The sequence below is a fragment of the Chiloscyllium plagiosum genome, unplaced genomic scaffold, assembly GCF_037043375.1.
Source record: "Chiloscyllium plagiosum isolate Xiang-an unplaced genomic scaffold, Cpla_swu_hap1 HiC_scaffold_1, whole genome shotgun sequence".
In the NCBI taxonomy this organism is placed as follows: domain Eukaryota; kingdom Metazoa; phylum Chordata; class Chondrichthyes; order Orectolobiformes; family Hemiscylliidae; genus Chiloscyllium; species Chiloscyllium plagiosum.
The window spans coordinates 160709451-160734436 of record NW_028270139.1 but is presented as its reverse complement, the minus strand read 5'-3'; the positions used below and the strand labels follow the sequence as shown (position 1 = coordinate 160734436).

Here is a 24986-nt window from a genome sequence, read left to right as displayed (position 1 = left end):
AAGGAAAGTGAACTTAAGGCCCACAAAGTAAAAAAATCACACAACACCAGGTTATAGTCCAACAGGTTTTATACTCCACAACCACCTGATGAAGGAGCAGCGCTCCGAAAGCTGATGCTTCCAGATAAACCTGTTGGACTGTAACCTGGTGTTGTGTGATATTTACACCCCAGTCCAACACTGGCATCACCAAATCCTGAGGCCCACAATCAGCCATAGTGTATTGAATGGCAGAACAGGCTCAATGGACCATGTGGTCTATTCTGCTCTTATTTCTGTGTTCGTGAAAACAGAAAACAATTACCCTGTGGACAGCAGGTCATACAGCAGCTGTGAGAGAAAAGCTGCATTAATGTTTCAAGTTGATGACCTTAAGAACTGAACTGATTGTGAAAGACTAAAGCTATTGTGTCTTTACACCTACAGTCAGGTCTGCTGAGTACTTTTTGCATTGCTATTCTTGCTGCCCATTTAGGGGCTCAGTTAAAGAACAACTAACAGAATAAACAGGTACCTGACTTCTACTAGATGCAATTAACACCCCAACCCTGCTCCATACCCATCTGTACTACTATTATTATAGAACATAGAAAGGTACAGCACAGAACAGGCCCTTTGTGCTGAGATTTAATCCTAATGTAAAATATAACTTAACTCAACTTATTCTGCTCTAATGTTACATGGGGTCTACTCAGTTTGTTAAAGCTTCAAATAGCATAGCTGGTTTACAGAGTCATAGAGCATGTTGACCAGGGTTCCCAAACTAAACTAGTGCCATTTGCCTGCATTTGGGCCATATCCCTCTGAATGTCTTTTAAATGTTGTAACTGTATCTGTATCTGTATCTACCACTTCCTCTGGCAGTTTATTCCACTGATATTGCCCATCCTGAACTGCCCAGTTAGGAGTGAACATTGCTGTGGGTCTGGAGTCACACGTAGTCCAGACAAGGTAAGGAGGTCAGTGGGCTTTTCCCAACAATGGATTCATGATAATCATTAGATTTTTAATTCCAGATTTTGATTGAATTCAAATTCAACCATCTGCCGTGGCAGGATTCAAACCCAGGTCCCCTGAACATTACCTGGGTCCTTGGATTAATAGGCCAGTGATTATACCACGATGCCGTCACCTCCCCTAGTAGATGAATGACATATAGCCCATTAAGCTTATTGTGTATGACCCATTAAACATGAAATTTACAACCTGTGCTTGTCTACAAATCTGAAAGCACAGTTTTGCTTTTTCTCTATTCACTTGTGGATCGTGGGCGTCACTGGCTGCTACCTTTTTGAACCGCTGTGGTCCATGTACTGTAGTTTGCCTCACAATACCTGAAGAAAAGGAATTCCAGGATTTTGACCAAGTGACAGTGAAGGAACAACAATATACTTACAAGTCAGGATGAAGAGTGGCTTGGAGGGAACTAGCAGATGGTGGTGATGCCATATTTTTGATACCCTTTTCCTTCTGGATGGAAGTTATTGTGTGTTTGGAAGATATTGTCTGAGGATCTTTGGTGAATTTCTGCAGTGTATCTTGATGATACACACTACAGCTACTGAGCATCAGTGGTGGAGGGTGGAGTGATTGTGGATGTGGTGCCAATCAAGTAGGCTGGTGATAAGTTTTTTTTTATGTTCTTGGAGCTACACCCATCTAGGCATGTGGAATATTCCATCACATTCCTGGCTTGTACCTTGTAGATCATGGACAGGCTTTAGGGAGTTAGGATGTGAGTTACTTGCTGCGGTGTTCCTAGCCTCTGACCTGCTCTTGTAGCCATTGCAGCCTTGATGGTAAGGACTGTCACTCTCACCTCACCTCTGGAATTCAGCTCTTTTTTCCATATTTGAACCAAAGCTTTAGTGAGATCAGGAGCTGAGTGGCCCTGGTAGAACCCAATCTGGGTGTCACTGGGCAGGTAATTGCTGAGTGCTCGATGTTTGCTAGCACTGTTAATGACTCCTCCCATCACTTTACTAATGATTGGGAATAGACTGCTGGGGTGGGAGATGGCCTTGTTGGATTTGCCCTGTTTTTCATGTACGGGTCAAACTGTTGCAAATTTCCACATAGTTGTGTAGATGCCAGCATTGTTTGGCTGGAGTGACATATTCTAGAGCACAAGCTTTCAATACTGTTGCCAGAATGTTGTCAGTGCCTTCAAACCTTTCTTCATGTGCAAGGTGGTGAATATGGGAACTAGCTGAGCCATGTAAGCATTTCAGGTGGAGGATGTTATGGATTCTAGTAAGGATAAATAAATATTGGGTCAACAAGGTATGTTAAACAATATGCTACATAAAGTTGGTTATTCATTTGGTGTTTTTTAAGTATTGTATAAATGAAATAAACTTCTTCAATTAGAAGATGGAATTCCCAGAGATCTTCATTGAAAATGTTACATCTCACTGGAAATCAAGCTCCACTATTAATAGTAATCATAAAAGTTTGACTTTAAAAGTATGTAAAATTCCACAATTTACATCTATTTTTGACCCAGGTTGATGGAAGGTTGCGATATTTAATAAGAATGGCTACTTACTAGAAATAAATAGACTCCACTTACTTTTACATGATTAGAGTCATAGAGTCCTACAGCATGGAGACAGGCCCTTTGGCTGAAGCTGGCCCTTGTCGACCAAATTGAGCACCCACCCACCCTAATGCCATTTTCCTGCACTTGGCCCATATCCATCTAATCCTTTCCTATCCACATATTTGTCCAAATGCCTTTTAAATGTTGTTAATATACTCCCCTCAACTACTCATTCCATATGCTTACCACCCTCTGCATAAAAAAAGTTGCCCCTTAGGTTTCCTTTTCTTCTTTCCCCTCTAACCTTAAACTGATGCCCTCTAGTCCTCGATTCCCCAACCCTGGAAAAAAGACTGAGTGCATTCACCCCATCCATGCATCTCATGACCTTATACATTTCTATAAAATCCCTCCTCTGTCTCCTATGCTCTAAAGAAAAAGGTCCTAGCTTGTCCAACCTCTCCCTATAACTCAGACCATTGACTCCTGGTAACAGCCTTGTAAATTTCTTCTGTACCCTTTCCAGTTTAATAACGTCCTTCCAATAGCAAGGTGACCACAAAACTGAACACAATAATCCAAGTGCAGCCTCACCAACCTCGTGTACAACTGCAACATCTATGATCAATGCCCTGACTGATGAAGGCCAGTGTGCCAAAAGCATTCTTCACTGCCCTGTCTACCTGTGACTCCACTTTCAGAGAACCGTGCACCTGAACTCCCAAGGTGCCTCTGTTCCACTACACTCCTCAAGGCCCTACATTCGCCATGAAACTTGATTTGACTTTCCAAAGTGCAAGACCTCACACTTATCTATATTAAACTCCATTTGCCATTTCTGGGCCCACTTCCCTAGCTGATCAAGGTCGTGCTGCAATTTCTGAGAACCTTCCTTACTGTCCACGGTACTGCCTATTTCAGTGTCATCTCTAAACTTACTAACCATGCCTTGAACATTCTCATCCAAATCATTGGTATAGATAACAAACAGCAATGGGCCCAGCACTGACCCCTGAGGCACTCCACTAGTCACAGACCTCCGGTCTGACAAGTATCCTTCCACTATTACAGTCTGCTTCCTGCCATCAAGCCAATTATGTATCCAGTTTGCCAGCTCGCTCTATATTCCATGCAGTCTGACCTTCCAGAGCAGCCTACCATGTGGAATCTTATGAAAGGCCTTGCTGAAATCCATATAGACTATATCTACTGCCCTACTCTTGTCAACCTCCCTGGTCACTTCATCAAAGAACTGTAACAAATTTGTGAGGCATGATCTCCCATGCATAAAGCCATGCTGACTACTCCTAATGAAACCCTGTCTTTCCAACTGTATTATATCCTATCTCACAGAATGTTCTCAAGTAACTTACCCACCACAGATGTTAAGCTTACTAGTCTATCGTTCCCAGGCTTTTCTTTACAGTCCTCCTTGAATAAGGCACAACATTTACTACCCTCCAGTTTTCTGGGACCTCACCCATGGCTAATGATGACGCAAAAATATCAGCCAGGGTCCCCGCAATTTCTTTCTATCCTCTTGCAATGTTCTTGGATACATCTGGTCAGGACCAGGAAACTTATCCACCTTCATACATTCTAATACTTCCAATACTACCTCTCCAGTGATATGGACTGTCCCCGAGATATCTCCACTAACTTCCCCAAGTTCCCAAGTCTTCTTGTCTTTCTCTATGGTAAACACAGAGGAGACATATATCTAGTTATTCTTTTTCCTTTAATATATTAAAGAACCTCTTTGGATTCACCCTGATCTTGCCAGCCCAGACAGTGAGGAAGGTAATCTCGTGTCCCCTTTTCGCCCTCCTGACTTCCTCTTTCAGTAAACTCCTGTATCCCCTATATACCTCCAGGGGTTCTCTTAATCCCTGCTGCCTGTACCTGAGCCACGCCTTCTTTTTTTTTCTGGTCAAAGCCTCAATATCTCTTTGTCATCCAGGGTTCCATATTCCTGCTAACCTTGCCTTTCACCTTCACAGGAACATAGCGACCTTGAGTCTAGCTTTCTCACTTTTAAAAGCCTCCCACTTGCTGAAGGTCCCTTTGCCTGCAAACAAACTCCTCTGATCAACCCTCGCAAGCTCCTAATTCCATCAAAATTCACCTTGCCCCAGTTTAGAACTTGAACCTGTGAACCAGTTTTGTCCCTCTCCATAACTATTTAAAAATTCATATAACTATGGTCACTGCTCCACCACTTTACCTCCATCATCTGTCCTGCCCTATTTCCCAAGAATAGATCGAGTTTTGCTCATTCTTCTTGCCTATTGCTTCTGCAAGTCTCCCTAATCTCCCTGTATATTTGTTCCTCTAATTGCTGTTGACTGTTTGGGGGCTATAGTACAACCACGATAATGTCACCATCTCCTTCTTATTTCTTAGCTCTACCCACAAAGCCTCATTGGCTGATTCTTCAATTATTTCACTTCTGATTACAGTTGTGATACTCACCCTAATCAAAAATGCAACTCTCCCTCCCTTCAGTAAGAACTATCAGCATATAACTGTACCAGTTAGATCTCTAGACACCTTATAAATTCCTATTCTACATCTGCATACAAAACAAATGGGCAGTAAGAGCAGAGTGAAAGACTAGACAGCTGTTCAGTGGTTTCTAGAATCAGAGAATCCCTATTGTGTGGAAGGAGGCCATTCGGCCCATCGAGTTCACATCGACCCTCCAAAGAGCGTCCCATCCAGACCCACCTCTCACGTAACCTGTCCCTTTAACCCTGCATTTCCCTTGGCTGATCCACCTAACCTGCACATGCTTTGGACTGTGGGAGGAAACTGGAGCACCTGGAGGAAATACATACAGACCTGTCCGCAGGGTTTGCTGAGATGACCCTTTTGCTAGTCAAAACGTTGATCTGCGTATCTTAGTTCATGCCTCATAGAAGGTTAGTAAGTAGGAAAGCTAATAGAATTTTATGTTTTATTTTGAGGGGAATGTAATGCAAGAGTGTATTTATTAAGTGCATTTTGTTTCAGTTATATAAAGCATTGTTTGACACCTCATCCCGAGCTGTTTACAGTACAGATTGAAGGCGTAATTTGCTCTTATATCTTATCATCACTGTACTTGGTGAAGGATTTTATTCTCTGGGAAGCAGTTCAGGAAAAGCTTACTCAACTAATACCTGAATGAGTGGATTGCCTTATGAGGAAAGGCTAGGTTTGTGTCCACTGGAATTTAGAACAGTCAGAGATGACTTAATGAAACAAGTGAGATCCTGAGAGGACATGACCAGGTGGATGTGGAAAGGGTGTTTCCTCTTGCAGGAGAATCTAGAAACAGGCGGATATAGTTTAAAAACAAGGGAATGATCTTCACAGTTTACTGTACTACTGCATTGTCTGGGTAATGAGAACCATTGAATCCCATTTGCCTGTCTGCTCCTGGTGCTGTTCGTGTGCATTCAGATACAGTTCCTGGTTGGTGACACCATAGTGTCATCTCCTGCCTGGGACTCTGCAGGTGTCTGGTCTGTGGCAGCCCTCCGACTGCCAGCAGTCTGAGCTGGTTCTTCCAACTGTGGAGTTCTCGCAGTGAGGTGCTCGCCACGTATTGAAGCCTGTGATCTGCATACCAGCATTTATATCCTTTTGCACCCAGATGTTTCCTGGATATCACTTAGTGGCTTGCCGAACCTGCAAGACAAGCGAGAGAGAAGGTGTCACGACCAACATTTGCCATGACTGGGAGTGGCAGTGGCATGCAATGTGGCACTGAATCATTTGGCAGAACATCAGTGTCTCGGTGCCCCTGCAGGAGTGGTGACCTGGGACTAGGCTAGAAGGGTCTGGTGGCACAGCCTCCTCTGGTATCCTCCATAAGCAAAACTCCTTTTATGAACCCGCTCTATCCTGCAGGTATCTGTCAAAGATGTGCAATGTCATCTTTCCCTTCTCCATCTTGTTCCGATTCTGATCATTAGTAAGCGAGGCAGTTTCAGAATGCCAGCGTTCATTTGCTTGCATGTAATGTCTTAACGATGGCACAGCCACAAGAGATGTTGATATTTGGGAGATAGCTGCTGAGAGGTGAATTGTTCCAGGAAGGACAAGTGGTAAAATGGGACAGAAAACTGTCGGGATTCTATGATCCTATACTAGGTTAGGGGAATGGATCTGGACTTTGAAGGGTCGGTGTGGACTTGTTGGGCTGAAGGTCTGTTTCCAAACTGTAGGGATTCTATGATTCTATGAAAGTGGATGTGATATATGCCACAGAGTTGAGTAATGTAATTAATGAGACGAGTGTGGTAAGAGAGGGTGAGAAAGGTTTCTAGGCCTTGTGGCAACAAATCCTAACAAAGAACTTTGACTCAAACTTGCAAACAAAACTAAGAGTTTGCCATTACAATTACACCACAATTGCATCTCTCTCTGACCCTCACCTCACCCCACATACTCTTGTTTCGCAGGTAACTGCCGCATAAGTGCCATTCCACATTGAGATTAGAACTATCTATTCAGTCTGTTTTCTTGTGGAGCTGTTTCAGTGAAGATTTCCCTCTTCCTGTTGTTGTGAACCCTGAGGGCTGACTGTACCAATCTGTTACATTGCTTGTAATAATCCAGTTGGTTGACCGTGTGTCGCATTCAAGTCCCAGTCTGGTTCTCAAGTCCTAATGAACTGACTTCCTTTCTCGTTTGGAGCTGTTCGACAGGGATGCTTGACCCCAATCTAGCTCTTGCCTTTATTGGTGACATTTTTTGTGAAGGCCTCAGTGATGTTGAATTTGAATGCAAGTATTCAAGCAACCATAGTCTGGTTCTTCTGAATTGATTTTTTTATGCACTTGTTTTGTACTTTGGCCAACATAAATTGATATTTTGGAGCCATTAATACCAAACTGAGAATATTAGAACATGGAACAGTGCAGCCCATCATGTCTGTGCCAATCATGATGCTATTCAAAACTAATCCCATCTGCCTATAAATGGCCTGTAACCCTTTATTCCTTATCTGTTTATATATCTATCTAAATATCTCTCAAACATTGCTATCGCATCTGCTCCTACCACCTCTCCTGGCAGTGTGTTCCAGACACCGACCACACTAGATTAGATTCCCTACAGCATGGAAACAGGCCCTTTGACCCAACGAGTCCACACTGACTCTCCGAAGAGTAACCCACCCAAACCCATTCCCCTACCCTGTACTTACCCCTGATCAATGCACCTAACACGGTGGACAATTTAGTATGGCCAATTCACCTAACCTACACATCTTTGGACTGTGGGAGGAAACCCACGCCGACATGGGGAGAATGTGCAAACTCCACAAGACAGTCACCTGAGACTGGAATTGAACTGGGGATCCTGGCGCTGTGAGGCAGAAGTGCTAACCACTGAACCACTGCCACCCAGTGTGTATACCACTCTTGTGTATAAAAAAAACTTTCCTCACTTATCTGCTTTAAACTTCCCCTGCTCTCCATAAACCTATTATGGAGAGCCATTAAATTCTATTAGTTCTAAAATAGTGATGGAAAAGGATAGACCAGATCTAAAAATTAAAGTTCTAAATTGGAGAAAGGCCAATTTTGACGGTATTAGGCGAGAACTTTCGAAAGCTGATTGGGGGCAGATGTTCGCAGGTAAAGGGATGGCTGGAAAATGGAAAGCCTTCAGAAATGAGATAACAAGAATCCAGAGAAAGTATATTCCTGTCAGGGTGAAAGGGAAGGCTGGTAGGTATAGGGAATTCTGGATGACTAAAGAAATTGAGGGTTTGGTTAAGAAAAAGAAGGAAGCATATGTAATGTATAGACTGGATAGATCGAGTGAATCCTTAGAATATAAAGGCAGTAGGAGTATACTTAAGAGGGAAATCAGGAGGGCAAAAAGGGAACATGAGAGAGATAGCTTTGGCAAATAGAATTAAGGAGAATCCAAAGTGTTTTTACAAATACATTAAGGACAAAAGGGTAACTAGGGAGAGAATGGGGCCCCTCAAAGATCAGCAAGGTTGCCTTTTTGTGGAGCAGCAGAAAATGGGGGAGATACTAAATGAGTATTTTGCATCAGTTTTTAGAGTTATAGAGTCATAGAGATGTACAGCATGGAAACAGACCCTTCGGTCCAACCTGTCCATGCCGACCAGATATCCCAACCCAATCTAGTCCCACCTGCCAGCACTCGGCCCATATCCCTCCAAACCCTTCCTATTCATATACCCATCCAAATGCCTCTTTAATGTTGCAATTGTACCAGCCTCCACCACTTCCTCTGGCAGCTCATTCCATACACGTACCACCCTCTGCGTGAAAAAGTTGCCCCTTAGTTCTCTTTTATATCTTTCCCCTCTCACCCTAAACCTATGCCCTCTAGTTCTGGACTCCCCGACCCCAGAGAAAAGACTTTGTCTATTTATCCTATCCATGCCCCTCATAATTTTGTAAATCTCTATAAGGTCACCCCTCAGCCTCTGACGCTCCATGAAAAACAGCCCCAGCCTGTTCAGCCTCTCCCTGTAGCTCAAATCCTCCAACCCTGGCAACATCCTTGTAAATCTTTTCTGAACCCTTTCAAGTTTCACAACATCTTTCCGATAGGAAGGAGACCAGAATTGCACGCAATATTTCAACAGTGGCCTAACCAATGTCCTGTACAGCCGCAACATGACCTCCCAACTCCTGTACTCAATATTCTGACCAATAAAGGAAAGCATATCAAATGCCTTCTTCACTATCCTATCTACCTGCAACTCCACTTTCAAGGAGCTATGAACCTGCACTCCAAAGTCTCTTTGTTCAGCAACACTTCCTAGGACCCTACCATTAAGTGTATAAGTCCTGCTAAGGTTTGCTTTCCCAAAATGCAGCACCTCATATTTATCTGAATTAAACTCCATCTGCCACTTCTCAGCCCATTGGCCCATCTGGTCCAGATCCTGTTGTAATCTGAGGTAACCCTCTTCGCTGTCCAATACACCTCCAATTTTGGTGTCATCTGCAAACATACTAACTGTACCTCTTATGCTCGCATCCAAATCATTTATGTAAATGACAAAAAGTAGAGGAGCCAGCATTGATCCTTGTGGCACTCCATTGGTCACAGGCCTCCAGTCTGAAAAACAACCCGCCACCACCACCCTCTGTCTTCTACCTTTGAGCCAGTTCTGTAGAAAAGGATATGGAAGATGTAGAATGTAGGGAAATAGATGGTGACACCTTGAAAAATGTCCATATTACAGAGGAGGAAGTGCTGGATGTCTTGAAATGCATAAACGTGGATAAATCCCCAGGACCTGATCAGGTGTGCCCAAGAACTCTGTGGGAAGCTAGAGAAGTGATTGCTGGGCCTCTTGCTGAGGTATTTGTATCATCAGTAGTCACACGTGAGGTGACTGGAGGGCTGGAGGTTGGCTAATGTGGTGCCACTGTTTAAGAAGGGTGGTAAGGACAAACCAGGGAACCAGGGAACCAGGTGGTGGGCAAATTGTTGGAGGGAATCCTGAGGGACAGGATGTACATGTATTTGGAAAGGCAAGGACTGATTAGGGATAGTCAACATGTCTTTGTGCATGGGAAATCATGTCTCACAAACTTGATTGCCGTTTTGGTAGTATTGCTGAAGAAAGAGACCTTGGAGTTCAGGTTCATAGCTCCTTGGAAGTGGAGTCGCAGGTAGCTAGGATAGTGAATAAGGCACTTGGGATGCTTTCTTTTATTGGTCAGAGTATTGAGTACAAGAGTTGGGAGGTCATGTTGCGGCTGTACAGGACATTGGTTAGGCCACTGTTGGAATATTGCGTGCAATTATGGTCTCCTTCCTATCGGAAAGATGTTGTGAAACCTGAAAGGGTTCAAAGAAGATTTACAAGGATGTTGCCACGGTTGGAGGATTTGAGCTATAGGGAGAGGCTGAACAGGTTGGGGCTGTTTCCCTGGACCATCGGAGGCTGAGGGGTGACCTTATAGAGGTTTACAATATCATGAGGCATGGATAGGATAAATAGACAAAGTCTTTTCCCTGGAGTGGGGGAATCCAGATTTAGAGGGTGAGAGGGGAAAGATATAAAAGAGATCTAAGGGGCAACGTATTCACACAAGAGGGTGGTACATGTATGGAATGAACTGCCAGAGGAAGTGGTGGAGGCTGGTACACTTTGTGAAGAAGGGCTTATGCCCGAAACATCGATTCTCCTGCTCCTTGGATGCTGCCTGACCTGCTGCGCTTTTCCAGCAACACATTTTTCAGCTCTGATCTCCAGCATCCAGTCCTCACTTTCTCCTAGCTGGTACACTTGCAACATTTAAGAGGCATTTGGATGGGTATATGAATAGGAAGGGTTTGAAGGGATATGGGCTGGGTGCTGGCAGGTGGGACTAGATTGGGTTGGGATATCTGGTCGGCACGGATGGGTTGGAGCGAAGGGTCTGTTTCCATACTGTACATCTCTATGACTCTAAGTAACAAAGAGGATTAATGAGGGCAGAGCAGTAGATGTGATCTATATGGACTTGAGGAAGGCATTCGACAAGGTTCCCCATGTGAGTCTGGTTAGCAAGGTTAGATCTCACAGAATACAGGGAGAACCAGCCATTTGGATACAGAACTGGCTCAAAGGTAGAAGACAGAGGGTGGTGGTGGAGGGTTGTTTTTCAGACTGGAGGCTTGTCATCAGTGGAGTGCCACAAGGGCCTCTACTTTTTGTCATTTATATAAATTTGGATGTGAGCATAAGAGGTATGGTTAGTAAGTTTGCAGATGACACCAAAATTGTAGATGTGGTGGACAGCGAAGAAGATTACCTCAAATTACAACAGGATCTTGACCAGATGGGCCAATGGGCTGAGAAGTGGCAGATGGAGTTTAATTCAGGTAAATGCGAGGTGCTGCATTTTGGGAAAGCAAATCTTAGCAGGACTTATACACTTAATGGTAGGGTCCTAGGGAGTGTTGCTGAACAAAGAGACTTTGGAGTGCAGGTTCATAGCTCCTTGAAAGTGGAGTTGCAGGTAGATAGGATAGTGAAGAAGGCGTTTGGTATGCTTTCCTTTATTGGTCAGAGTATTGAGTACAGGAGTTGGGAGGTCATGCTGCAGCTGTACAGGACATTGGTTAGGCCACTGTTGGAATATTGCATGCAATTCTGGTCTCCTTCCTATCGGAAAGATGTGAAACCTGAAAGAGTTCAGAAAAGATTTACAAGGATGTTGCCAGGGTTGGAGGATTTGAACTATAAGCGGAGGCTGAACAGGCTGGGGCTGTTTTCCCTGGAGCTTCGGAGGCTAAAGGGCAACCTTATAGAGGTTTACAAAATTATGAGGGGTATGGATAGGATAAATAGACAAAGTCTTTTCTCTGGGGTCGGGGAGTCCAGAACTAGAGGGCATAGGTTTAGGGTGAGAGGGGAAAGATATAAAAGAGAACTAAGGGGCAATTTTTCACACAGAGGGTGGTACATGTATGGAATGAACTGCCAGAGGAAGTGGTGGAGGCTGGTACAATTGCAACATTTAAGAGTATATGAATAGGAAGGGTTTGGAGGGATATGGGCCGGGTGCTTGCAGGTGGGACTAGATTGGGTTCGGATATCTGGTCGGCATGGACAGGTTGCACCGAAGGGTCTGTTTCCATGCTTTACATCTCTATGACTCTATGTCTCCTAGTATTTGACATTTTTACCCTGGGAAAAGACTTTGACTATCCACCCTGTTTAATGTTGTTTGTGATTTTTAAACATCAGTTGAATATCAGTACACCAATGCAATTGATTCAAAAGTTCTTAATGTCACAGGTCCAGCTTGATAACCTGTCCGTTTGGAAAGAAGTCATCTAGCAGTGTCAATTTTTATTGTACTCATCACTATGGTTTTCAAATCTGGGAGTATGACAGTCCAACAGAGCAAATAATTTCTAAAATTATTTCCTTTTCTGTGACTTGATTTCTGGTTAATTGACTAATGCTGTTGTTTTACTTTTGTTAATATAGACCAAATGCCATAACTATATTCGAATTCTGAAAGCCTGGAATGAGACACATCTCTTTGCCTGTGGGACATATGCTTTTGATCCTCAGTGTGCATACATCGTAAGTGTATTTTTAATAATTTTCCTGCTGAAACCTAAGGGCAAACAAATCTCACCTAAATTAATAAACATCCCTCATTTAAAGCAGTGTAAATGTATTTATAAAGGATTCCTGAATTTAAATGCCTTGAGGGTGGCAGTAGGTTAATTCGTTCCTCAACGAGGAAAGTTGTGAAGAATGGTGACTGCACATGAAATGTTAAATGTACTTTCTCTCCACAGATACTGGCAGACCTGCTGAATTTTACCAGAAATTTCTGTTTTAGTTTCTGATTTCCAGAGTCTGCAGTTCATTTTTTTTGTTAATAAGTTCCCCATTCTGTGAACCACATCCACCTACTTCCTATTTAGGTTGGTAGTGGTAAAACTGAGCAGTAGAAAATGCAGTACAATTACTTTTACATGCAGTGAGAAAGGGAGTCTGAAACTAGGAGTTGGAGTTAACCAAGTTAATTAAGGGACTGCTTCCTCCCAAGTGACGGCAGGAGCAGTACTTTTGACAGATGGGAACAGAGCAGTAATTAGCGTCCTCCACCTTAAGATCTACTTCAATGGCTACAGGCCAGAGCTAGAATGAAGCCTCAAAAAGGAATGAAATCAGGCAGATGACATGACACAGACCAAATAACTGGAAATACCAACAGCAAACACAGCACTATCGACTCTGCAAAGAAAGAGTTAACGTTCCAATTCCTATATGACCCCTCTTCAGAAAACAGTTCTGACTCCTGTGATACTGAAGCAGTCCATGTTCAAATGTAGCAAAACATGGACAATATTTGGGCTTGGGCTGAAAAGTGGCAAGTAACATTCACGTGATACAAGTGCCAGGCATTGACCATCTCCAATAAAAGAGGTTAAACACTGCCCCTTGAAATTCAATGGCGTTACCATCAAAGAATCCTCCATTATCAACATCTTGGGGGTTGCCACTGACCAGAAACTCAACTGGGCTCACCATATAAACACTATGCCTGCAAGAGAAGATCAGAGGCTAGAAATACTACAGCAAGTAACTCATCCCCTGACTCCTCAAAGCCTGTTGCAATCTACAAAGCACAAGTCAGGAGGGTGATGGAATACTCCCCTCTTGCGCAAATGAGTGCAGCTCCAACAACACTGGAGAAACTGGACAGCATCCAGGATGTCAGGGGTAGGTTCTTTACCCAGAGAGTGGTGGGGGCATGGAATGTGCTGCCTGTGGGAGTGGCAGAGTCAGAATCATTGGTGACCTTTAAGCGGCAATTGGATAGGTACGTGGATAGGCGCTTAAGCTAGGACAAATGTTCGGCACAACATCGTGGGCCAAAGGGCCTGTTCTGTGCTGTATTGTTCTATGTTCTACGTTCTATAAAGCAGCCTGAATGTTTGGTACCACATATACAAACGTGTAGTCACTCTACCACCAACTCTCAGGTGTAGCAGTGTGAGCTGTCTTCAAACATCTTTAGGCATCACCTTCCAAACACAGAACCACTTTCATCTAGAAGGACAAGGACAATAGCTAAATGGGAGCAACACCACCTGCAAGTTCCCATCCAAGCCATTCATCATCTTGACCTGGAAATATATTGCCTTTCCTTCATTGTTGCTGGGTCAAAATTGTTGAAATCTCTCTCTCAAGCATTGTTGGTCTGTCTGCATCACATACAGTCCGTCTACAGTTATTTGAAACTTGGCTCAGCACCACCTTCTTAGGGCATTAAATGTTGAGCAATAAGCACTGGCCCAGCCAGAGATGCTTAAATCATACAAGTGAATTAAAATGTTTAAATGAAATGGCTATAAGAGCAAGACAAATTCCAATAATCCTACAGTGAATAGATCACCTACCAGCTCCCCAAAGTCTATTCACCATCGACATGGTACAAGTAAAGATGGAATATTGCCATTTACCTGGATGAGTGCAGCTCCAACAGCACACAAGCCTGACACCATCTAGAATGGCAGCACGGTGGCTCAATGGCTAGCACTGCAGCCTCACAGTACCAGGTACCCAGGTTTGATTCCAGCCTCAGGCGACTGTCTGTGTGGAGTTTTGCATATTCTCCCATATCTGCGTGGATTTGCTCCGGTTTCCTCCCACAGTCCAAACATATGTGCAGATCAGGTGCATTGGTTATGCTAAAATTGCCCAGAGTGCGAGTTGTATTAGTCAGAGGGAAATGGGCCTGGGTGGGTTACTCTTCGGAGGGTCAGTGTGGACTTGTTGGGCTGAAGGGCCTGTTTCCACACAGTAGGGAATCTAATTAAACAAAGCAGCCCACTGATTGGCACCACATCCACAAACATCCACTCCCTCCACCACTGACGCTCAGTGGCAGTAGTGTGTACTGTCTACAAGATGCATTGCAGAGCATCAGAAAACTACTTAAATTGAGTAAGCTGCAACGCAAAAGGACTAGGGCTTACTTGTATATTAAATATAGAAAGCTAAACACAGATACAGCAGGGAATTGGGAAGGGTAATCGAATGTTGTTTCAAGGAGATTCGAGTATAAGAGTAAGGAAGTCTCATTGCAACTGTGCAAGGTGCTGGTGACAGCACATCTGGAGTGCTGTGAGCAGATTTGTTCCCCTTATTTAAGGAAAAATATTGTTTTATTGGAGGCAGTTCAGAGACAGTCCTCTAGGATGGTCCCAGGTATGGTGGGATTGTCTTATGAGCAAAGGCTACTCACTGGAGTTTAAAAGATTTTAGGATTCCCAAGGACTCGAAAGAGTAAATGCTGAGAGTTTGTTTCCCCTCATGGGAGAGTCTAGGACATAATCTCAGGATAAAGGGGCCCCAATTTAAGAGTAAGGTATAGAGGAATTTCTTCTCTCAGAAGGTTTGAGAGTTTTTGGAACTCCTGCCAGAGAGAGATGTTGTAGTGGAGACATGATTTATGTTTAAGGCTGAGATGGAATCTTGATCAGCTGGCATATCCAGAGTTATAGAAAAAGGCAGAAAAGTGGATGTAAGAATTGTCAGATCTTATTGAATGACAGAACAGGCTCGAGGGACTGAACAGAGTTTAGATCAGAGTGGTGCTGGAAAAGCACAGCAGGTCAGGCAGCATCCGAGGAGCAGGAAAATCGAGCCCTGATGAAGGGCTTTTGCCTGAAACGTCGATTTGCCTGCTCCTCGGATGCTGCCTGACCTGCTGTGCTTTTCCAGCACCACTCTGATCTAAACTCTGGTTTCCAGCATCTGCAGTCCTCACTTTTGCCTCGAGGGACTGAACAGCCTACTCCTGTTTCTAATTGTTATGGTCTGTGCAGACATTGACATTCTTAGACAACACCTTCCAAAACAATGACCACTTCCATCTGGAAGGACAAGGGAAGCAGTTACATGGGAACACCTTCATCTATAAGTTGTCCTCCAAGCCACTCATAATTCTGACTTGGAAATATTGGTATTCCTTCAGTATTGCTTAGTCAATCCTGGAATTCATTCCTTAACAGAATTGTAAGTGTACCTACAGCACACGGCCTGCAGTGATTCAAGAATACAGCTCACTGCCACCTTTTTAAGGGGAACTATGGTGGGCAATAAATACTGTCCCAGCCAGCGATACTCACACCTCATGGATGAATTTTTAAAAATTCAGTGATTGTGATTCACATCAGGATGAGCACCATTAATAGAACTGGAAGAGAGGTACTGCTGAGGGAGTGTGAGGTTAAATTCGAAAGGGGAACCTTAAAGATAATAATCTCTGAATTTCCACTTGAACCAAGTGTGGATTGGCAAGAGATTAGAGAAGTGAATGCATACCTCACGGACTGGATGTGAAAATTGGATTCTGGTTGGCAGGCCCCTGGCACCAGTACTGGAGATTGTGGGGTCTGTACTATTTGGGCAGTGCACATTTGAATTGTGCTGGATGGGTGTTCTCATGAGTCATATAGTCAGGGAACCAGTGTGATGCTGGAAAAGCACAGCCGGTGAGGCAGCATCAGAGGATCAGGAGAATCGACGTTTCAGGCATAAGCCCTTCATCAGGACTTATGCCTGAAATGTCAACTGTCCTGCTCCTCGGATGCTGCCTGACCATCTATGCTACTCCAGCAGCACACTCTTCGACTCTGATCTCCAGCATCTACAGGCCTCACTTTCTCCGTACAGTTAGGGAAGTAGAGAAGGCTTTATACAAAACGGTTGTGAGGGATCAAATTTGAGTAAACTATCAAATCAAGGAATGGAGTTGTGCCAAAAGTACTTCGATGAGAAATGAAAGTCAAAGAATGGCAGGAAGGAACAGAAAATAAAATCCTAAGGCCATCAAATGCCATGAAGATGACCAAAAAAGCTAAAAGATATATATCTGAATGTGCTTAGCTTTCATAACAAAGTAAACAAATTGATAGTGTGCGTTGAAGTGAATAAATATGATCTGGTCACAATTATGGAGAGATGGCTACAGGATTATTATGTGCAGCTTTCAGTATAGTACATATTTTTCACAGATGTGCAATGCTGTATTTCAGAACATCTTCAATTCTGTCAACACATCAGAGAGTAGAGTACAAGGAATGGAAAAGGGACGAGGGAAATGCCCATTTGAACCAAAGGACCCATTTGCTGCTACCCTAGCAGGTAAGTGATTCTACATGGGAAGATGCTAATCTGACCCTTTTTATGTCTCCTAAAATGGCTATCACTTGCTGTGATTTCATTCCAAGCATACATAGAAATATAGGAAATAGTACATCTCCTGCAGTCCTCTAGTCATAGAATCATAGAGGTCGACAGCAAAGAAAACTGCCTTCGGCCCAATGTATCTGAGCCAGTCAAAAGCAACCATCTAATTATTCTAATCCCATTTTCCAGCACTTGGCCCATAGCCTTGTATGCCTTGATATTGCACATGCACATCAAAATGCTTCTTAAATCTTTTGAGGGCTTTTGTCTCCACCATCCTTAAAGGCAGCAAATTCCAGATTCACCACTCTCTGGGTAAAAAAGTTTTTTCCTAGCATCTCCTCTAAACCTCATCCTCCTCAACTTAAATCTATGCCACCAGTGATAGGAGAGACTAGGACCCGAGAGCATAGCCTGAGAGTTAGGGGAATACCTTTTAGAATGGAGATAAGGACAAATCTCTTCAGCCAGACATCAGTGAACCTATGGAATTCACTGCCACAGCAGGCTGTGGAGGCCAGGTCATTGGGTATATTTAAGACTGAGATAGGTAGGTTCTTGAGTGTCAAGAGGATCAAGGGTTATAGGGAGAAAGCAGAAGAATGGGGTTGAGAAACATATCAGCCATGACTGAATGACAGAGACTGAATGGGACTGAATGGCCTAATTTCATCTTCTATATCTTATTGATCCCTCCATCAAGGGGCAATTTCTTTTTCTTGTCTACCCAGCCTATGCACCTCCATTTTATACATCTCAATCATATTTCATTCAAACTTACAGAATGCTGGGAGTGGATATATAGAAGATGTATGCATTAATAGGAAAACTAGAACCTGAGGCTAAAGTATCTGAGTGAAGTGATGACTCTTGGAATGAAGGCGAGGAGAAATTTCTTCAGCCAGAGGGTGGCAACTCTGTGGAACTCATTGCCACACAGGGCTGTGGAGACCAAATCATTGTGTGTCTTTAAGACAGAGGTAGAGAGACTCTTGATTCATGAGGAGACCAAAGGTTATGGGGAGAAGGCAGAAAAATGGATTTGAGAAACATATCAGCCATGATCGAAAAAGCAGGCTCGATGGGCCTCATGGCCTAATTCTTCTCCTATATCCTATGGGTCTGGTGTCCCCTCTCAATCTCCTCTGCTGTAAGGAAAACAACCCCAGTCTGTCCAATCTCTCTTCATCACTGAAGGTCCACAGTCCAGGCAACACCTGGTAAATCGTCTCTGCACCCTCTTCAGTGCGAGCACATCCCTCCAGTAATATGTATGCCAGAACTTTTTGTTTCATATTCATTCACACGATGTGCACATCACTGGCCAGCCAGCATTTGATGCCCATCACTAATTTCCCAGAGGGCAGTTGAGAGACAACTACACTGAGTGTCTGGATTCACATGTAGGCCAAAGTATATAAGGATGGCAGATTTCCTTCCCTGAAAACATTGATTAACCAGATGGGTTTTCCAACAATCAACAATGGATTCATGGTCATTATTAGTTTCGTAATCCCAGATTTTTATGCAATTGAAATTCCACCATCTGTTTGATTTGAAGCATGGTCCCCAGGACATTACCTAGATCTCTATATTAATAGTTTAGTGATACTATCACTCGCTACGATCTCCCTATACATACAATACTCTAGTTGTGGCCTAAGCAATATCTACACAGCTCCAGCATAACCTCCCTGCTCTGAAACTCTGTACCTCAGCTAATAAAGGCACGTATCCCGTATGCCTTTTTAACCACTTTATCAACCTATCCTTATACCCGAGAGGATCAGAGTATTTGCATACCTAGATATTTGTGATTGTTTGTCCTGCCCAAGTGCATTTCTTCAGATTGAATTCCAGTCAAATGAGGCAACAATAATTTAGTTGTTGACCAATTAGATTCAGTGTTCATCCATTAGTGCTTGATGTTATTGTGGCAAGAAAAATGGCAGTGATAGAATGATGCTAAGTCACGTCCTGCCGGATTCATCCCAATGATGTTGCTCCAAGTCATGTCACAACTCACCTTCTAATATAGCCATGTAGTGATAAAGCTACATCTGACTTCTGTTTCTATTGCTATTGTTCACAGACTACTTTATGATGACTGCTAGGTTGAATTCCAAAAAAAACAAAGAAGTGGAGCAAGAATTGGTAATTTGGGTCTTTGAGCCTGCTCAGCCAGTCATTATGGTCATGGCTGATCATCCAAGATTCAATAGTATATTCCTGCTTTTCCCCAGTACCCTTTTTCTCCAAGTGCTTTATCCAGCTCCTCTTTGAAACTATGCAATGTTTTAGTCTCAAATGCTTGGTAGCAAATTCCACAGGCTCACCACTCTCTGGGTGAAGAAATTTCTCCTCAGCTCAGTGCTAAATGGTTTATCACATATCCTTAGATTGTCACCCTTGGTTCTGTACTATCCCACTCCATTCAGAACATCTTGAACATTTATCTTGTTTAGAATTTTCTAGGTTTCTATGAGATCCCTCCTTCATGCTCCTAAACTCGGAAACATTAGCCTAATCAATTCAATCTCTCCTCATACATCATTCCCAACACATCAGGATTCAGTCTGGTAAAGCTTTGTACTCCCTCTATAGCAAGAACATCCTTCCTGATAAGGAGACGAAAACGGCACACAATATTCCAGTGTTGTTTTACCAAAGCCCTGTATAATTGCAGGTTGATTGGAGTTACATGACCTACCCTTCCATCTGTTGGAACTGTTCCAGAGTCTATAGAATTTTTGAAGATTACCACAAAGACATCCACTATTTCTCAGGCCACTTCCTTAAGTCCTTCCTTAAATGATTATTGGGGCCTGGAAATTTATCGGCCTACTATCCCATCAATTTCCCCAGTACCATTTCCCTATTAATACTGAGTTTCTTTAGTTCCTCCCTCTCACCAAACCCTGTGTTCTCCTCTGTGAGCACTGCATCAAATTATGTATTTTGTTTGTCAGCCATTTATTTGTTCCTCATTATAAATTTCCCTGTTTCTGACTATAAGAGTCTTACATTTGAGGTCACCAATCTTTTAATATCAAGAGAAACTTTTACAGCCAGTGTTTATGTTCCCTGCAGACTTACTCTCATGCTCCCTTTTTCTTTCTTAATCAATCCCTTTGACCTCCTTTGCTGAATTCTAAACTGCTTCCACATGGGCGGCACGGTAGCACAGTGGTCAGCACTGCTGCCTCACAGTGCCAGAGACCCGCGTTCAATTCCTGCCTCAGGCATCTGTCTGTGTGGAGTTTGCACATTGTCTGTGTGGGTTTCCTCTGGGTGCTCTGGTTTCCTCCCACAGTCCAAAAATGTGTAGGTTAGGTGAGTTTGTCACGCTAAATTGCCCGTAGTGTTAGGTGAAGGGGTAATTGTAGGGGAATGGGTCTGGGTGGGTTGCTCTTCGGAGGGTTCGGTGTGGACTTGTTGGGCCTGTTTCTACACTGGAAGTAATCTAATCTAAATCCCACGTCTGTTTGTTTCTCGTCACTTTGTAGCTCTTTTTACTTCAATGCTATCATTAACTTCCCTAGTACACCATGGTGTAGCCGCCTTTACCATTTTATTCATGTGCCAGGCCAGAATGAGCAGTTCACCTGTGTGCTCTATAAATGTTTTACCATTGCCTTTCCATTGTCAAGTAATGTTCCCAATTTACTGTAGCCAAATTCAAGCCTCATAACATTGTATTTCCTCCTTCAGGATCGTAGTCTCAGAATCAACTGTGTCACAGTCCATCTTGATGAGGGATTCTATCAGATTGTGATCACTCATCCTCAAGGAGCCTTGTACAATTAGATTGTCAATTATTTCTTTCTTATTCCTGTTCTCTACTTTTTCCTGACAGTATGTGTTTGGGGTGGCATGGTGCCTCAGTGGTTAGTACTGCTGACTCAGTGACAGGGACCTGAGTTTAACTCCTCCCCCTCAGACAGTTGTCTGTGTGGAGTTTGCACATTGTCCCTGTGTCTGTGTGGGTGTCCTCCTGGTGCTCTGGTTTCCTCCCACAGTCCAAAGATGTGCAGGTGGATTGGCCAAGCTAAATTGCCTATAGTGTCCAGGAAGGTGCAGGCTAGGTAGATTAGTCATGAGAAACGCAGTGTTACAGGGATGGGGGTGGGTCTGGGTGGGATGCTGTTTGGAGGGTTGACGTGAACTCGATGAAAACCATCTTATATATACTTAAGGAATTCCTCCTCCATGATATTATTACTAAGTTAATGCATCCAAACTGCATACAGATTAAAGTCACCTCAATTGTCCTTTATTCTTGGTTACTACCATTCCAAACATCATCCCAACAGTTTGGAGGTCTATATTACAACCCCCACCGATGTTTTTCAGCTCTGCCCATACAGAATTCCACATTAATGGAGCCAGTATCCTCTTTCACTCAATGATTTGGACCAGCAGTGTTCTGTTTTCTCAGATGAAAGTGTAATATTTGCTTTTAGCTGCAATAACAGCGGTTTTTCCCAGGAAATGTTTGAATGGATGCATTTTTAAATGCGTTATAAGTCATGACATGGTTATTTCATGGCTGTTTGGTTCTTTCATACACCATTATCCCCTCCAGACTGATCTCAAAATCTTTAAACTTTACGATCATATCTGCCTGTTGACACCTCCCCTGACAGTGTGTTCCAGGCTCTACTTGCCTCTGTGTAAAAATCTTACCTCGCATATCTCCTTTAAACTTTCTAGGCAAAAGTGAGGACTGCAGATGTTGGAAACCAGAGTTTAGATCAGAGTGGTGCTGGAAAAGTACAGCAGGTCAGGCAGCATCCAAGGAGCAGGAAAATTGACATTTCAGGCTAAAGCCTTTCATCGGGAATTGAGGCAGGGAGCCTCCAGGGTGGAGAGATAAATGGGGGGGCTGGGGAGAAGGTAGCAGAGAGTACAATAGGTGAATGGGGATGGGGATGGGGATGGAGGTGATAGGTCAGAGAGAGGGTGGGGGAAGGTAGTAAAGAGTACAATAGGTGAATGGGGGTGGGGATGGAGGTGATAGGTCAGAGAGAGGGTGGGGGAAGGTAGTAAAGAGTACAATAGGTGAATGGGGGTGGGGATGGAGGTGATAGGTCAGAGAGAGGGTGGGGGAAGGTAGTAAAGAGTACAATAGGTGAATGGGGTTGAGGATGGAGATGATACTATTGTACTCTTTGCTACCTTCTCACCAGCCCCACTCTCCCCATTCATCTCTCCACCCTGGAGGCTTCCTTCCTCTATTCCTGATGAAGGGCTTTTGCCCGAAACGTCGATCTCCCTGCTCCTCGGATGCTGCCTGACCTGCTGTGCTTTTCTAGCACCACTCTGATCTAAACTCTTGTTTCCAGCATCCGCAGTCCTCACTTTTGACTAGTTGATGTTAACCCTACTGCAAATCCTCTTGCAAGGATGCCTACCTTGAAGAAGTTCTCCTCCTCTCTCCACAAGAATCTCAGTGAGTCTCTCTCTCACTGCAACCCCCAGGTCATCTCCTCTGCCTGAAGCTCTTCAACCATGTACTCTTTGCTATCTACCCACACTCTCCTCTCTGACCTATCACCTCCATCCCCACCCCCATTCACCTATTGTACTCTCTGCTACCTTCTCCCCAGCCCCCCCGCATTTATCTCTCAACTCTGGAGGCTCCCTGCCCCCTTCCTGATGAAGGGCTTTTGCCTGAAACGTCGATCTCCCTGCTCCTCGATTGGTGGCTGACCTGCTGTGCTTTTCCAGCACCACTCTGATCTAAACTCCTTCAAACTTTCTCCCATTCACCTTAGACCTACACTCCCTTTTATTTGACATTTCCACGTTGGAAAAGAAACTCCCAACTATCCACGCTATTCACAACTCTCATAATTTTATGTACTTCTGTCAGGTCACCCCCTCAGCCTCCAACTCTAGTAAGATCAATTTAAGTTTGTCCTTATAGCTGACACACTCCAATCCAGGCAGAATCCTGGTAGGCCTCTTTTGCACCCTCTCCAAGCCCTCCACATCTTTCTTATGGTGAAGCAAACAGAACTGCACACAGTACTCCAAATGTGACTTGACTAAAGCGTTATTTTTACTTTTATACTCAATTCCCTGACCGATGACGACAAGCATACCGTATGCCTTATTTATCACCTTATGCACTTATGTTGCCATTTTCTTATCATCTCATTTAAGGGAGCTATGGACTTGGATCTCAAGATGTTTCTGCATATCAGTGCTCCTAAGGCTCTGGCCATTTACTGTATACTTTTCTTCTTCATTTGACCGCTTAAACTGCAGCACCTCACACTTGTCTGGATTAAACTCCGTCTGCCATTTCTCTGCACAACATTTCAACAAATCTATATCTTGCCTAATATTTCTCATTCCTTTGACATGATTGATTGATTGATTGTTGTCACATGTACCAAAATACAGTGAAAAGTGTTGTTTTGTGCATTATGCAGACAGATCATACCATACAAAGTGCATACAGAGTGCAGAGTACAGTGTTACATCTGCAGAGAATGTTTAATAGAGAGACCAGAATTAACATTTGGGAGGTCCTTTTAAAAGTCTGATAATAGTAGGGAAGAAGCTGTACTTGAATCTGTCCATACATCTATTCAAATTTTTGCCTTTTGGAAGAAGATGGAAATGTGTATAACCTGGGTGGGAGGGGTCTTTGATTATGTTGGTTGCTTTCCTGAGGCAGCAGGAAGTATAGATGAAGTCAGTGGATGGAAGGCTGGTTTGCGTGGACTGCATTGTGCTCACAACTCTCTGTAGTTTCTTGAGATCTTGGGAAGAGCATTGCCATACCAAGCCGGGATGCATGCAGATAGGATGCTTTCAATGGTGCATCTATAAAAATTGATAAGAGTCTTTGTGGACGTGCCAAACTTCCTTTAACCTCCTGAGGAGAGAGAAAGAGAAGCTGTTGTGGTTTCTTGAGTGTCACATTGACATGAGTGGACCAGGACAGATAGTTGGTGATCATCACTCCCAGGACCTTTTACTCTCTCTCCACCGTCTCCACCTCAGCACCATTGATGCGGACGGGTGCATGCCCTCCAGTCTGTTTCCTAAAGCCCGTGACAAACTCCTTCATTTTGCTGACATTAATGGATTGTTCTTTACACCTTGCCTCAATCTCTTTCCTGTATTCTGACTTGTCGTACCTCTGTGTTTTCCCAATTAACAAAAAGTCTCTTAACTGTTGCCACAGACATTGCCTAATCTGTGGAACTTTTCCAGATGTTGCACAGTTTGGATTTTCATTGTAATTTGCACTTGGTGTTTGTTGTGTTTCCTTGAATAACCTTAATGAATGCAACTAGCATGAACCTGGATTTTGGTGGCTGGATCGTGCTTGAATGATTTATTTCTCCCATTTGTGCATTTGCTTTCAGATGGAGTGCTATATGCAGCAACAGCAATTGATTTTCAGGGCAAAGATCCAGCTGTAGTTAAGAATATAGGATGGCAAGAAAAGATCCGCACAGAGGACTCTGTCAAATGGCTGAGTGGTGAGACTTTCTCTTTGTCTTTTAGAATCTTAGAGATGTACAGACCTTTCAGACGAACTCGTCCATGCCAACCAGATATCCTAAATTAATCTAGTCCCATTTGCCAGCACTTTGCCACTATCATGTATAGTAGATGTAAAGTCAAAAGGATTATTCCAAAATGGCACAAAAAATCAAGATTATCAAACTTCTGCTTATCAGCCCTAGTATCTCTTTTGCATGACTTGGATTTTCTCAGTTGCTG

At 43.5% G+C, this 24986-nt stretch overlaps 1 protein-coding gene across 1 annotated transcript in view; it reads left to right on the top strand.

Moving 5' to 3' along the window:
- LOC122550633 (semaphorin-4F) overlaps window positions 1-24986 on the top strand; it is a 243093-nt gene that overhangs the window by 110512 nt on the left and 107595 nt on the right. Inside the window, exons 4-6 of the mRNA XM_043691726.2 lie at window positions 12513-12611; window positions 17087-17195; window positions 24626-24742. Of these exons, the coding sequence (XP_043547661.1) occupies window positions 12513-12611; window positions 17087-17195; window positions 24626-24742 (325 nt within the window). The remainder of the gene's footprint in view (window positions 1-12512; window positions 12612-17086; window positions 17196-24625; window positions 24743-24986) is intronic.